We start from the raw sequence: 12,482 nt of genomic DNA, 5'->3' as shown, positions 1-12,482 counted from the left end.
GGAAAAATTGCACACATGTGACTGCATTTTTTGGTGACTGGAAAACAGAACATATAGAAGTACACCCCCTCATGGGAAGGAGAGAGCATAAGAAAGCCTATGCATGGATTTCTCCAGACTCTGCCTGGGTCTTTCCCCTTGCTGATCCTATCATCTATTATTTCACTATAATAATCCTTAGCTGTGTGTATAACTAAATGCTGAATCCCATGAATGCTTCTAGCATAGCAAGCTTGTGTGTCATTTTGGATACCTTACAAAACACATTGTAAACTCAATTCAAGTAGCTATCCTTCAAAATTTAATTAGCTTATATTCAATATTTTGTATAGAAGTCAACTTATCCTGAGGTATATATGAGAATGTTTATTTTTTATGATATGGAAAAGCATATAAAGAGCTGAAATACCTTGGAAAAAACTCTTATTAAAACTTTTGTGGATATTTTTTAGTGCTTGTCAGTACCCATGCATTTTTATACATTTAAGCCTTTATATTTTTAATCCTGTTCTTTTTGATTTATTATGTGGTAAGCATAAGCTCATTTATCAACATTTGCTGAGTTTAAAACACAGTGACATAAATTAAAGATGGAACAATGGAATACCATGAGCATTTAAATTATGTTGCTACATGGAAATAATTACATATCAAATATTAAGTGAAATTTTTAGAGAAAATAAAATATAAACATTGAATATAGCTGAGAAAATTGTATCATATAGTCATAACTACCTCAATAATACACTGTATGAAAGTTGATTTCTTTGATTCTCAAATTTTGTAAGGTAGATATGTTATTCTAATTTTATAAATGGGGAAAGTAAGTTTTAGAAAAATAAATGACTTTTACAAATAAACACATTGCTAGGCAGGACTTAAACTTTGTTTTCCTGATTCCAAGTTCAGTGCTTCTTAGTCATCACAACTGCCTCTATGCTGTGTCACAAAATTTAGAAATGGTTTTTAAAGTGATGTAAGACAGTAAAATATTCACTAGGTTCTTATTTTTTCTTTTAAATTGCTTATATTCACAGAAATGATAATTTAAAAAGTTGTATTTGGTATACTGCCAAATCTGTTACAGAATGTAGTCTTTCTTAAGAAGAGTAGTTAAAGTGACATTGATGAATAAAAGAGGTTTATTAAGGAGAGTTAAATATACTTGGTAAATACTGGAGGAACGGTTAAAATAAAAAGTCGATGGTCTCACGAGCGGAGGGCGCATCCTCAGCCATGCTGCTGACATCGTTACAACAATTCAATTCAGGATTCAGCTCCTCTTGCAAGGCAAGCAGCCAAACCCGCTCTGCAGGAACAAATCTGCCAATTGCTCCACAAACAAATCTTCAAAGAGGAAATAAAATCCTCTTGGTGTCTACTGGACTATTGTTTAGAAACAAATCAAATATTTAGGGATTCAACCAGAACAGTTTATCAGCATTGGCCTGAGAGGAATCGTAATTAGCATAACTGAATGTGGGAATGGCTCAGAAGAAAGTGATATGGAAGGGAACTCTGAATGTTACCTCCTACTGCATCAGCTCAAACAAGATATGGTGTGGGGCTTCCCTGGTGGCGCAATGGTTGAGAATCCGCCTGCCAATGCAGGGGACATGGGTTCAAGCCCTGGTCCAGGAAGATCCCACATGCCGCGGAGCAACTAAGCCCGTGCGCCACAACTACTGAGCCTGTGCTCTAGAGCCCACAAGCCACAACTACTGAACCCACGTGCCACAGCAACTGAAGCCTGTGCGCCTAGAGCCTGTGCTCTGCAACAAGAGAAGCCACCGCAATGAGAAGCCTGTGCACCTCAACAAAGAGTAGCCCCCGCTCGCCGCAATTAGAGAAAGCCCATGCGCAGCAACGAAGACCCAACGCAGCCAAAAATAAATAAGTTAAAATAAATTAAAAAAAAAAAAAAAAAGATATGGTGAACAACTGATGCCAACTTTCAATGACAACTGCCCACTGGCCATTGACACAGAAAAGCTAAACTGAAAAGTATCCCTTTTACTTCCTTCTGGTCAATGCAGAAACAAGTGGTAATATTTGGATCCTCAAGAAAGCAAACTCCCTGGGAATATCAACTCTGGCCATATGGAATATTCAGATATGGCCAGACTCTGAGATAGATATGGTTCATCAAACACAAGCAGAAGGAAGAGGAAGGCAGGTGAATAGACTTCACAATCTACTTCAGTACAGTAGTTGAGCAGAGCCTTGAGTCCAACAGACCAGGAGTCAGGCTCCATCACTTACTAGTTGCATGACCTTAGGCAGGATACCTTAGTTCATCTCTCTGAGGGTTAGTTTACTCATCTTCAAAATAAGAATAATGATAGCTACCTCATAGATACTAAATGAAAGAACATATGTAGTAGAATTTGTACAGTGCCTGGGATGTAGTAAGTGTTAATAAATGGTATCCAATATTACGTCATTATAGTATTACTATTATTTGGCTTCAAAGGAGGTTATCAGTTATTAAAATTAAGATTAAACAGGAAGCGACTCACAGACATAGAAAACAAACTTATGGTTACCAAAGGGGAAAGGGGGAGGGAGGAGGGATAAATGAGGATTGGGATTAACATATACACACTATATAAAATAGACAAACAGCAAGGACCTACTGTATAGCACAGGGAACTATACTCAACATTTTGTAATAACCTATAAGGGAAAAGAATCTAAAAAAGAACATATATGTATAACCGTATAACTGAATCGCTGTGCTGTACACCTGAAACTGACACTATATTATAAATTGACTGTACTTCAATTTAAAAAAAGAAAAAAAATGATTAAATTTTATAAACTATGTTTCTGTGGTTTTTGTTTCTACAAACTGCATTTATTCTGCAAATGATAGTGGCTATAATCTGAATAATATTATTGTGAGATTTGTAGAATCGTGATAAATTACCTTCTGGTGTTAGGTAGGGGAGTAATGTGGCTAGACAGTATTTACAGTATCATAGAAAAGTCAGAGGAAACACAGCCAAATTTAACTAGTGTGTCGGTGTGTCTCACAGTTGGTATCAAAGGAAGTAGTTTATTTTGCAATTGGTTTATTCTTAGAGGAGAATTTAGCCTGAGTCCACTGGTTTTATTATCTTGCACAGACTTTACCTGCTCAGCTGTTCAGTGAATACCATCAGTTTTATGACCCATAGAAGCAGAGCCAGCTTAACGAGCACGCATACCTACGCATCCACTTGAAAGGGCCTCACACATTTTTGTTGCTGATTCTGTATACAGTGAATATCTGCCCCACATATGAAATTAGGCCAATATACCTGTATTGCCCTGACATCATTATGGGTTATCTTTACAAAGATAAAGAACTTCTAATTAATTATTAACTTGAGGCCTATAAAAATTCTACTTACAGTAAATAAAGGAACAAGAAACAATTATATCCAGGCATCATTAAAAAAAAAAGAGAATCAGTACTAAGTTAATTATTAGCCTATTAAGCCCAATATTGAGTCAACTTGATATAAATATCTCAATGCAATTTTTATAAGCTCCTAACATGCATTCTTTATACTCTAAAGGTTTATTAGTTCTTATGTTCTACTGAGTCTCTTAACTCAATTAATTTTGAAGCTATTTAAATTTATACTTACTGGATAGATACGGGTATTTTTTGGTTTAAGGAAAAAAAAATGACACAGTTTGCCTGGTGTATGATCACACATCCTGTGGAGTTTAACTGAAACTCATTTGCAGTGGCCAGAAGAGGACCAAGAATTAAAGTAGTATGAAGAAAGAACAACTCAATATTTTTCCTAAAATTATTATTGTAAGAACATCTTGTACTGAAATACTACTTTTCTCTTGGAAACATGTAAGCCTAAATAATTTGTTCTGTGATCCCACATGGTAAGATTAGTCCTCCTGGGTCAGATTAATTTGGAAGGAGTCATAAATAAATAAAATAGTTTAAATTGTCAAGAGACAACTCAACTTTGTATTATTCTGTGATTTTTCATATTATCTGAACATTCAGAGATTAAACATGAAGGGTCATATTAAGCTAGGATAATATTACCCTTTTGTAATGAAAAAGCAATAAAATTCAAAATTCATCCAAATGAGTGTATATTTTAACAGCAGACTCATATGAGAGGTTCACTGTCATTTCTTTTAGTAAGAGTCCGTAGCTATTCTTTTCATTGTGGAAAGATTATTTAATATTACTCATATGCCAGACATCTTAATAAAACACTTCTTTCGTACAGAGAGACTATTAAGTAGTTTATATGCACTACACTAAATTCTTCTTTCTTCCCAAATGTATGCTTCTCTGGTGTTTACAACATCTGTCAATGGTACTTCTACCCTCTCATTTCCCAAATGCAAAACCTCAGTATATTCTAGATCTCTCCCCTCCCCAAGTGCTGTGTATTCAGGCTGCGAAAAGCTCATGTTTTTTTACAGCAATCCAGCCTGCAACATATTTCTACTAGTGAGCTCAGAAAAATACCTATTGCAATCCCATCACATAAAAGGAAGAAGCCGAGACCCAGAGAGGTGGATTACTCAAGGCTACACAGAAACATACGGAAATAACTAGGACCAGAATCATGATTTGTTGTTCCTTAGACCATTAATTTTCCCACAAGCTTTCTGTTTCTGTTGATATTACTTTCATGACACTATTCATACCCATCTCCTCTGATTCAACTACCTCTTCCTAATATCTGGCTCCCATTGATCTTGCCAATAGTGTCCTAACTGGTATCTCTGATTTCTTCTTTGTGGTCATGCTACACACTACTGGTAGCTTCGTGCTTCTGAGACACAGTTCTCACCATACCCAATGCTCTGCTTGAAATTTTCAAAGACCACTCTTCACAAAATCATGTCTGCATGCCTTGAATGTATCTCCCCAAAATCTATATGTTGATATCGTAACTTCCAGAGTTGCTGAAATTAGGAGGTGGGGCCTTTGGAGGTGCTTAGGAGATAAGGATGGAGCCCTCATGAATGGGATTAGTGTTCTTATAAAAGAGACGCCCCAGAGCTCCCTCACCCCTTCTGCCATGTGAGGACACAGCATGCAATTACTGGAACCAAGTGAACCAGGAAGAGGGCTCTCACCAGAATGTGACTATGTTGGCACCCTGATTTTGGACTTTCCAGTCTCTAAAACGTCGAGAAATAAATTTCTGTTGTTTCTAAGCTACCCAGTCTGTGGCGTTTTGTTAAAGCAGCCCAAAGGGACTAAGATACTTAGCTTGTCATTCAAGGCCTTCTGTGATCTGCCCAAACTGAATACCTGCTCACTGTACCTTCACTCAGCCAGACAGTCATTCAACAGATATTCACTGAGTTCCTATTGCATACTGACCCTTTGCCAGGTAACACCAAAAGGAATAGGATACAATCTGGTCTTACTCATCAGGGAGCTCATTGTCTAATAGCTTCCTTTAATTACACATGCAAAGAAAAATGTTCTACAAGGGCAAACTTGATTGTTTTATAGGGGTCTTGTCAGAAAAAAAGTTAAGAAACATGTAGAAAAATATTTACACTATAAAGAGTCGTTTTGTATTGATGCCTACTTTATATAGGATAAAATCAGATTCAAATAATATATCAGGGATCTTTGAATTTCTTAACTATTTACTCAAGTTTAAGTAAGTGCTCTTTATATCTTATGCTCTTGCTAAACCATACAGACCTACTAAACACCACTTAAATAGGAAAAGAGATTAAAAGTTATTTTTTAACAATAGCTTACCAGGAAGTAGAATGCTGTCTGTGTTTCTTTGGGTCCGGCCCATCAGGACAGTGGTCACATTCACTGTTGGTTTCTTAAGTGTATTGGGTTTCTTCAGCAATGGTTTTATTTGCTTCTGTGACTTGACAATATTTGCAAGACTACCAGACAATGCTTGATTTATATACCGAGTTAAATTAGATAGGGCAATTTGAGTTTTCATTTCAATCACTGATTCCACAAATTCTGTCAGACCTTTCTGAAGAAGCTGAATATCTGGTAGGGAACCTTTTATCCTCTTGGGTATGGTAGCATTCAGTTCTGATATACTTGTAGAAGCATCATGACATATTGTTAAAGCTTCATAGAGAGTCTTGTTAAGTAAAGAGAAATTAATGGAAAGATGAATGGATTTTGCTTCCAGGGCTTTAAATCTGGAATTTAGTACCTGCAGTTGTAGAGCCTGGTCTCTCTCATTTGTAGCTACAAAGCCTTTTTTTAGTGAAACATAATAAGGTATGAGCGTCTTGGTCACTTTAGACTCAATGCCTTGCAACCGAGTTTCAAAATCTTTGGAAATTTTTGTGGCTGAGAGTATTTTTTCCTCCAAATGACTCATATTTTGCTGGTATTTTATCACTTGGGAACTGGTTTCATTGATCATTTGAGAAATCTTTTGAAAGTTGGACAGACTTAGTTTTTCATCTTTAGGAATATATGCAAGGGCCTTGGCAACTTGCAGAACAAAGTTATATCTCTGATTGTCATTGACCAAAATCTCAATAGACTCATTCAAACGTTGGAATTGAGAAATAAATGTCAAAATCGTTTCCATATTTTGGATACATTTGTGATGGACCTCAGGATTATACTTTGTTGTATTTAAAGTCTCTTTTAGCATGTAGTTATCTTGAATGAAGTCAATGGCATTATTTATAATAGTTATTGTCTTATTTAGACCATCTTCCATTTCTAAGGCATGTTCATCGATGCGTCTGTCTAAGGAATCCCCACGACTCTGTACTTCATTTCTAAGTAAGTTGTATCTTTTTGTAAGTTCTTTGATTAGCAAATTTAGACTGTTAACAGCAGTAATCAAATTTTCCACTTTTTTCTTTGTAGCTACTACGTCTTTTGGTTGCTCATATGTCATTGTCTCCCTAAAGGGTGCTCCCTGCTCGAGCAAGGGTTGAAGAATCTCCATATCGTAAGTCAAATCATTTAGTTGCTCATTCATTTTATCCATCTTATTGTCCATTGGAAAGAGAACCTCAACCAATGTTTGGTTTAAAACTTGTAAATTCTCTTCTGTGTCCTTAATTTGAAATTTAAAATCATCTCTGCACTTGGATAACATGTCTTCACATTCCTCCCTGACAGATTCTTTCTCCATCTCCAAAGCAAGGGTGAGATTGTTAATCTTGCTGTCTTGGGTGTGCAAATCATCGAACATACGCAGCAGCATCAAACCCTGCTTCTTTACAGTCTCATGTAGAGTAGACAAGTATTCAGTGACGTTATCGCTAACTGATTCAGCGGCTGGAACACTCTTCTGATTTGATACTTGTTCCGTTGATAAAAGATGCTCCTGCACGTCCTTCATTTTAGAAAGGGTCTTGTTGAGGGATTCATAATACAGAATGCTCCTTGAGCGCTCCTGTTCTAGAGCACCTTCTAAATGAGTCTGCTTTGCTTCTAGTTCTTTAATAGGCTTCTCACATGCAAAAGTCATTTCTTGTCTTACATTCACAATGCGATTTTTTAGATCCAGTATATCAGTCGAAGTGGGCCTGTTTTCTTGCATTAAAACAGACTTTTGCTGGACTGCTACTGAAACCACGGTTTCATTAACTTGTCGAATTATCTGTCTGGTGTTTTCAAGGTCCTCCGAGAGAGTTGATACCGTCTTGAAGAGCTGCGCTATGGTCTCCTGCATGTCATTTTGAAAAATTTTAAATTGTTCTCTTACTATATCTTTCACCAGATCATTAATGCTTTTGGATTTTAGACCTGGAGAAAGAAATAATAAACAACAATAAATGATACATGATTTTAATAATGTAAACTTGAGATAGTTCTAAAAAGATAAAAGTTTGAGACTAAACATTAATGACATGAGATAATAAAAATATCTCTTGACTACATTTACTTATGAAATTTAAAAAAATTACTAGAGTTCATATAAGGTGGTCACCCTCTTAACTGATAAGTCTGAGGGAAAAAATCAGTTGCTGGGAACATGCTAGAATCATAGAACTAAGGTTCTCTGGACAAAGGCATAAAGGAACTACTACCGACTTCAGTTAATACAGCCTTGTATGCAATGATTCTAGCCTTAGTCTTGTATAAAAATAAATGGTTTGGGGCTTTCTGCCTTAGTAAATAATACCTGATGTTAGCTCATGACTGTTTATTAGGTTTCTAGTACAGTTGACCCTTGAACAATGCAGGGATTGGAGTGCCGACCCTCTGCACAGCTAAAACTCCACATATAATTTACAGCTGGCCCTCCATTATATCCAAGGTTCCTCTGAATCCACAGTTCCACATCCTTAGATTCAACCAACCGACTGTGGATTGTGTAGCGCTGTAGTATTTACCATTGAAAAAAGTCTGCTTATGTAAGTGGACCCAGGAGGTTCAAACCTATGTTGATCAAGGGTCAACTGTAATTAGGTTTCAGAACTTGTGTTTCGAGCTTATAAAATTTAATATATTGACTGCAGAGAAGAAATTTAATGAGGTTCCCAGAGGAGGAACAATATGAAGTAATAATCACAAGATTCAACAATAGTTCATAATAACAATAAAATAAAAATAATGAGAGGTTTGAGGATCACAAAACTAAGTCAAATGATAGAAATTTAAGATCCACATTGACTCTCATAATATGACATTAATTTTTTAGGTGATTTTATTTATTTATTTTTAGTTTGATAATTCTTTTTTTAAATATTTCTATTGAAATATAGTTGATTTACAATATCATGACATTAATTCTTAACAAAAAGAGGAGAGGAAACTTGCCACTAATGAAGCACATACTAGTATCTCCCCTTTAGAAAGAATAGAATGATCACGAGCCAGAATTATGGATAGTTATAAACGTAGCATTAGAAAAAAAAAAAGGAAAAAGAAAAAAAGGGTCTTGAACTATTCAGAACTACTTAGAACAGGAAATAAATATTCAAACATGTAAAAACAAAGAAACAAACCTGTTACATACAAAAACAGAAAACGGGAAAAATAAAACATGCTTGAGGCATATTTATAGTACATGGCAATGAAACAGATATAAATGGAAGATATGTTCATTCAAACATGTAGCCAATGTACCCAATATCTGTAAGGTAAAATACAGGCAACATAATACAAAGCATTTTAATCAGGAAGGTCTATACAATGGGGTATTGTGAAGTAAATTATGGCTACTATGAAGTCTATTCAAGAAAGATGATTATAGGATAAAAATACATAGTCTCTACATGTCTCTATTTTGTAAGCAAGTTTTAAAAAGTATTTAAGTTGCTTGAGAGACCTACATAAAACATATTGTGAAAGAGCAATTATACCAGATAGAATGATGTATTGCTTGAGGGTCTTGATACTAATTATGTGGTACAAAGACAAAGCTGTGAATGGATAAATATTTCCTTGGAAATCCTAGATCTTAAAGATGCATGTTTTTAATTGATCTTTACGGTCTAGGATTTCCAGAGTACAAAAATTTGTTTTACATTTCTAAACCTAGTAGAAACTGATATAAACTTAAAAGTCTAAAAACTATAAGTAAGTGAAAATCAACTTGTATGTAATAGAAAAAAATAATAAAAGCATGTGAAGTATGAAATAGTAATCAGCGACACACAACACCAAAGTACTAAGGAAAGGCTTAGAAAAGATTAAATAGCTGCAGTTAAGATAAATTATACTGAAACAGTCCTAACTTTTGCATTTACTAACATGAATAATCATACCAAGAAAGGTTTTAAAGTATTTTTATTTTCTAAATTTTACTTAGCATTTGACATGTCACTCATTTATACAACAAATCTTCGTTGAGCACATTCTAGATGCTACACAGAAAATGAAATGTGGAAAATTAGATTTCTTATACTTAAAATAGAATATATTAGCTTCACTGAGTGTAAGGCACTGCTTAATAGCAAAGTTATTTTTATTGCACTTTCTACAGGATCATTTAGTCATTTCCTGTTAGTTAAAATTGTCTTTAATTCTCATGACAAAAACAACTAGATGAAACACAATAAAATAATTAAGGTTAGGAATCAGACTTCCCTAGGATATATAACCTCATAATTTTGGCTTAAAATGTTTTCCAAGATTGACAAGGTAAAATAAAACTTAAGCGTAATTAAATTAATTAGTTAATTGTGGACAACAACAACAGATTTTCACTTCAGCAAGAGAAAAACTACATGACCTGAAAGTCAGAAAAAGAATGACAATAGGCGAAAACACTGTAACAGGTAAAATTTAGTACAGAATCGTGATCAAATTAATTAGGAAAAAAAGTAAACAATCGAAGTAAACATTAGAAGGTACTCTCATGCTTTAAAACTTCAATGGAGGCTGGGGCCCTGCCCCAGGGCGGGGAGGGGGAGGGGGAGGGGAAGGGGGAGGGAGGAGGGGGAGGGGAGGGGGAGGAGGGGGGAGGGGGAGGGGGAGGAGGAGGAGGGGGAGGAGGAGGAGGGGGAGGAGGAGGGGGAGGAGGAGGAGGGGGAGGAGGAGGAGGAGGAGGAGGAGGAGGAGGGTTTGGCTGAGCTGCAGCTGTCTGTCTGTTCGACACAGGCTCAGGCCCCACTGGGGAGACGGAGCCCCAGGACTGTTGAAGCCTGGAAGTCCCCGCCCCTCCCCCCCCCTCCCCCCTCCCCCCTCTGCCGCTTTGTGGCATCCCCTACCCTTTCCCACTCTTATAATCTAGCCATGACTAGCAGAAGCACAGCCAGGCCCAGTGGGCAGCCCCAGGCCAGCAAAATATGCCAGTTCAAACTGGTCCTGCTGGGTGAGTCTGCAGTGGGGAAGTCTAGCCTGGAATTACGTTTTGTCAAAGGGCAGTTCCACGAGTACCAGGAGAGCGTCACTGGAGCGGCCTTCCTCACCCAGTCGGTTTGTCTAGATGACACAACAGTCAAGTCTGAGATCTGGGACACAGCGGGGCAGGAGCGATACCATATCTTGGCCGCCGTGTACTACAGCGGTGCCCAAGCTGCAACTGTGGTTTATGACATTACTAATCAGGAAACCTTGGCCCGAGCAAAGACATGGGTAAAGGAACTACAGCGACAGGCCAGTCCTAGCATCGTTATTGCCCTGGCGGGGAATGAAGCCGACCTGGCCAACAAGCACGTGGCGGAGTACGAAGAGGCCCAGGCGTGTGCAGATGACAACAGCTTATTGTTTATGGAGACTTCAGCCAAGACAGCTAAGAACGTGAACCATCTCTTCCTGGCAATAGCTAAGAAGTTGCCGAAGAGTGAACCCCAGGATCCGGAGGGTGCAGCAGGCCGAAGCCGGGGGTGTGGATCTCCACGAGCAGTCCCAGCAGAACAAGAGCCAGTGTTGGAGCACCTGAGGGCGTGGCTAGCGGCGAACAAGTATGGAGCTAGCACGAGAGCCAGGAAATAACCTCCATCCCCACCGCTCAGCACACAGCCCCTACGGTAACAGCACACGGGGCCCTGGCTCCCAAGGGCTGCCTCTTGACCGCTCCGTCACGGCACTTTGTAACGCTTCAGCAACAACACCAGGCAGCTGTTGCCACTGGCCTCCTACCCCTGCTCTGGGGCTTGGGGGTCAGATCCCCCAGGACTTACCTTCCAAAACAAACTTTCTTCACTTTGTATTATAGGTGCAAGACAGTGACCTACGTATCTTTCCTCCTCCTCCTCGTCCCCATTTTTTTCAGAAAACTTTTTTTTGTCTCCCACCCCTTCCCCTTCTGCTTTTGGTCAGTCTTTGTTCTTGATCCCCTTTTTCTTCCCCTCCCTGGGATGGAGAATGTGGTGAAACCAGGAACTGAGGAAGGAGGTTTCCAGTTCAGTCACATTAGGGGCCCTGGGGGAAAGTAAGCCTCAGAGCAGAGGGGAGTAAGGAAACATTTCCTTTTTGTTTTTATTTGGCTGGAGTTTCTCATATTTGAAAACACTGAGTTGGCCTTGTGGAAGGTGTTTCTAGGTAGAGGTGAGAACGGGAAGGCAAGCTCTCCGGCACCAGGCTGGAGTCTTGTTGTTAGCTAACTGGGCAGAGGTGGAGATGCAGTGTCATCTGTGGCTCAGGAACTCGTCCAAGGCTTACCTTCCCCTCACCCAGCCTCTTAGGTAGCTTCTCCCCCACAGTGGGGGAGATTCTGGACCCCAGAGTCCTCCAAAGAATCTTCACTGGTTGCGTGCATCTTTGGCTCTACTGTGATCTAAATGGAGGGACCAGTTTCTGATACCCATCCTCTGACTTACACATATGCATTTTTTTCTCTCTGGCCCTCAGATGGCCTCAGCCCCAGACACTATATCCCCCCCCTGCAGTTTGCACTTTAATTGATGGTAGTTCAGTTGTGATACTGTTTTATGGGGGTTGTGATTGATTTACCTGCCCTCTTAACTTTGTAATTAAGTGGAATCCGAGGTGTATGTGAGGTTTGGGGAGGGGCTGTAGAGAACAGTACCGGTGGCAGCTACTCAAGCCCAATCTCCCCTGCTAGCTTCCTCCAACTCTGATTCTTACTTCA

At 38.5% G+C, this 12,482-nt stretch overlaps 1 protein-coding gene, 1 long non-coding RNA gene and 1 pseudogene across 3 annotated transcripts in view; 2 read left to right on the top strand and 1 right to left on the bottom strand.

Annotated features, from left to right (window-relative positions):
• The window catches only part of LOC132365750 (uncharacterized), a 30,366-nt gene extending 23,369 nt beyond the window's left edge, over positions 1-6,997 (top strand). For both annotated transcript variants that reach the window (XR_009503215.1, XR_009503214.1), the window contains 2 exons: positions 6,693-6,769; positions 6,857-6,997. This is a non-coding gene — a long non-coding RNA (uncharacterized LOC132365750). The remainder of the gene's footprint in view (positions 1-6,692; positions 6,770-6,856) is intronic.
• The window catches only part of MMRN1 (multimerin 1), a 59,544-nt gene that overhangs the window by 10,381 nt on the left and 36,681 nt on the right, over positions 1-12,482 (bottom strand). Inside the window, exon 6 of the mRNA XM_059922412.1 lies at positions 5,756-7,744. Within this exon, the coding sequence (XP_059778395.1) occupies positions 5,756-7,744 (1,989 nt within the window). The remainder of the gene's footprint in view (positions 1-5,755; positions 7,745-12,482) is intronic.
• LOC132366705 (ras-related protein Rab-5B-like) lies at positions 10,638-11,330 on the top strand (annotated as a pseudogene).

Source organism: Balaenoptera ricei, chromosome 5 (genome assembly GCF_028023285.1).
Source record: "Balaenoptera ricei isolate mBalRic1 chromosome 5, mBalRic1.hap2, whole genome shotgun sequence".
Classification (NCBI taxonomy): domain Eukaryota; kingdom Metazoa; phylum Chordata; class Mammalia; order Artiodactyla; family Balaenopteridae; genus Balaenoptera; species Balaenoptera ricei.
The sequence above is the reverse complement of the archived record's forward strand: the minus strand, read 5'-3'. Positions and strand labels throughout refer to the sequence as shown.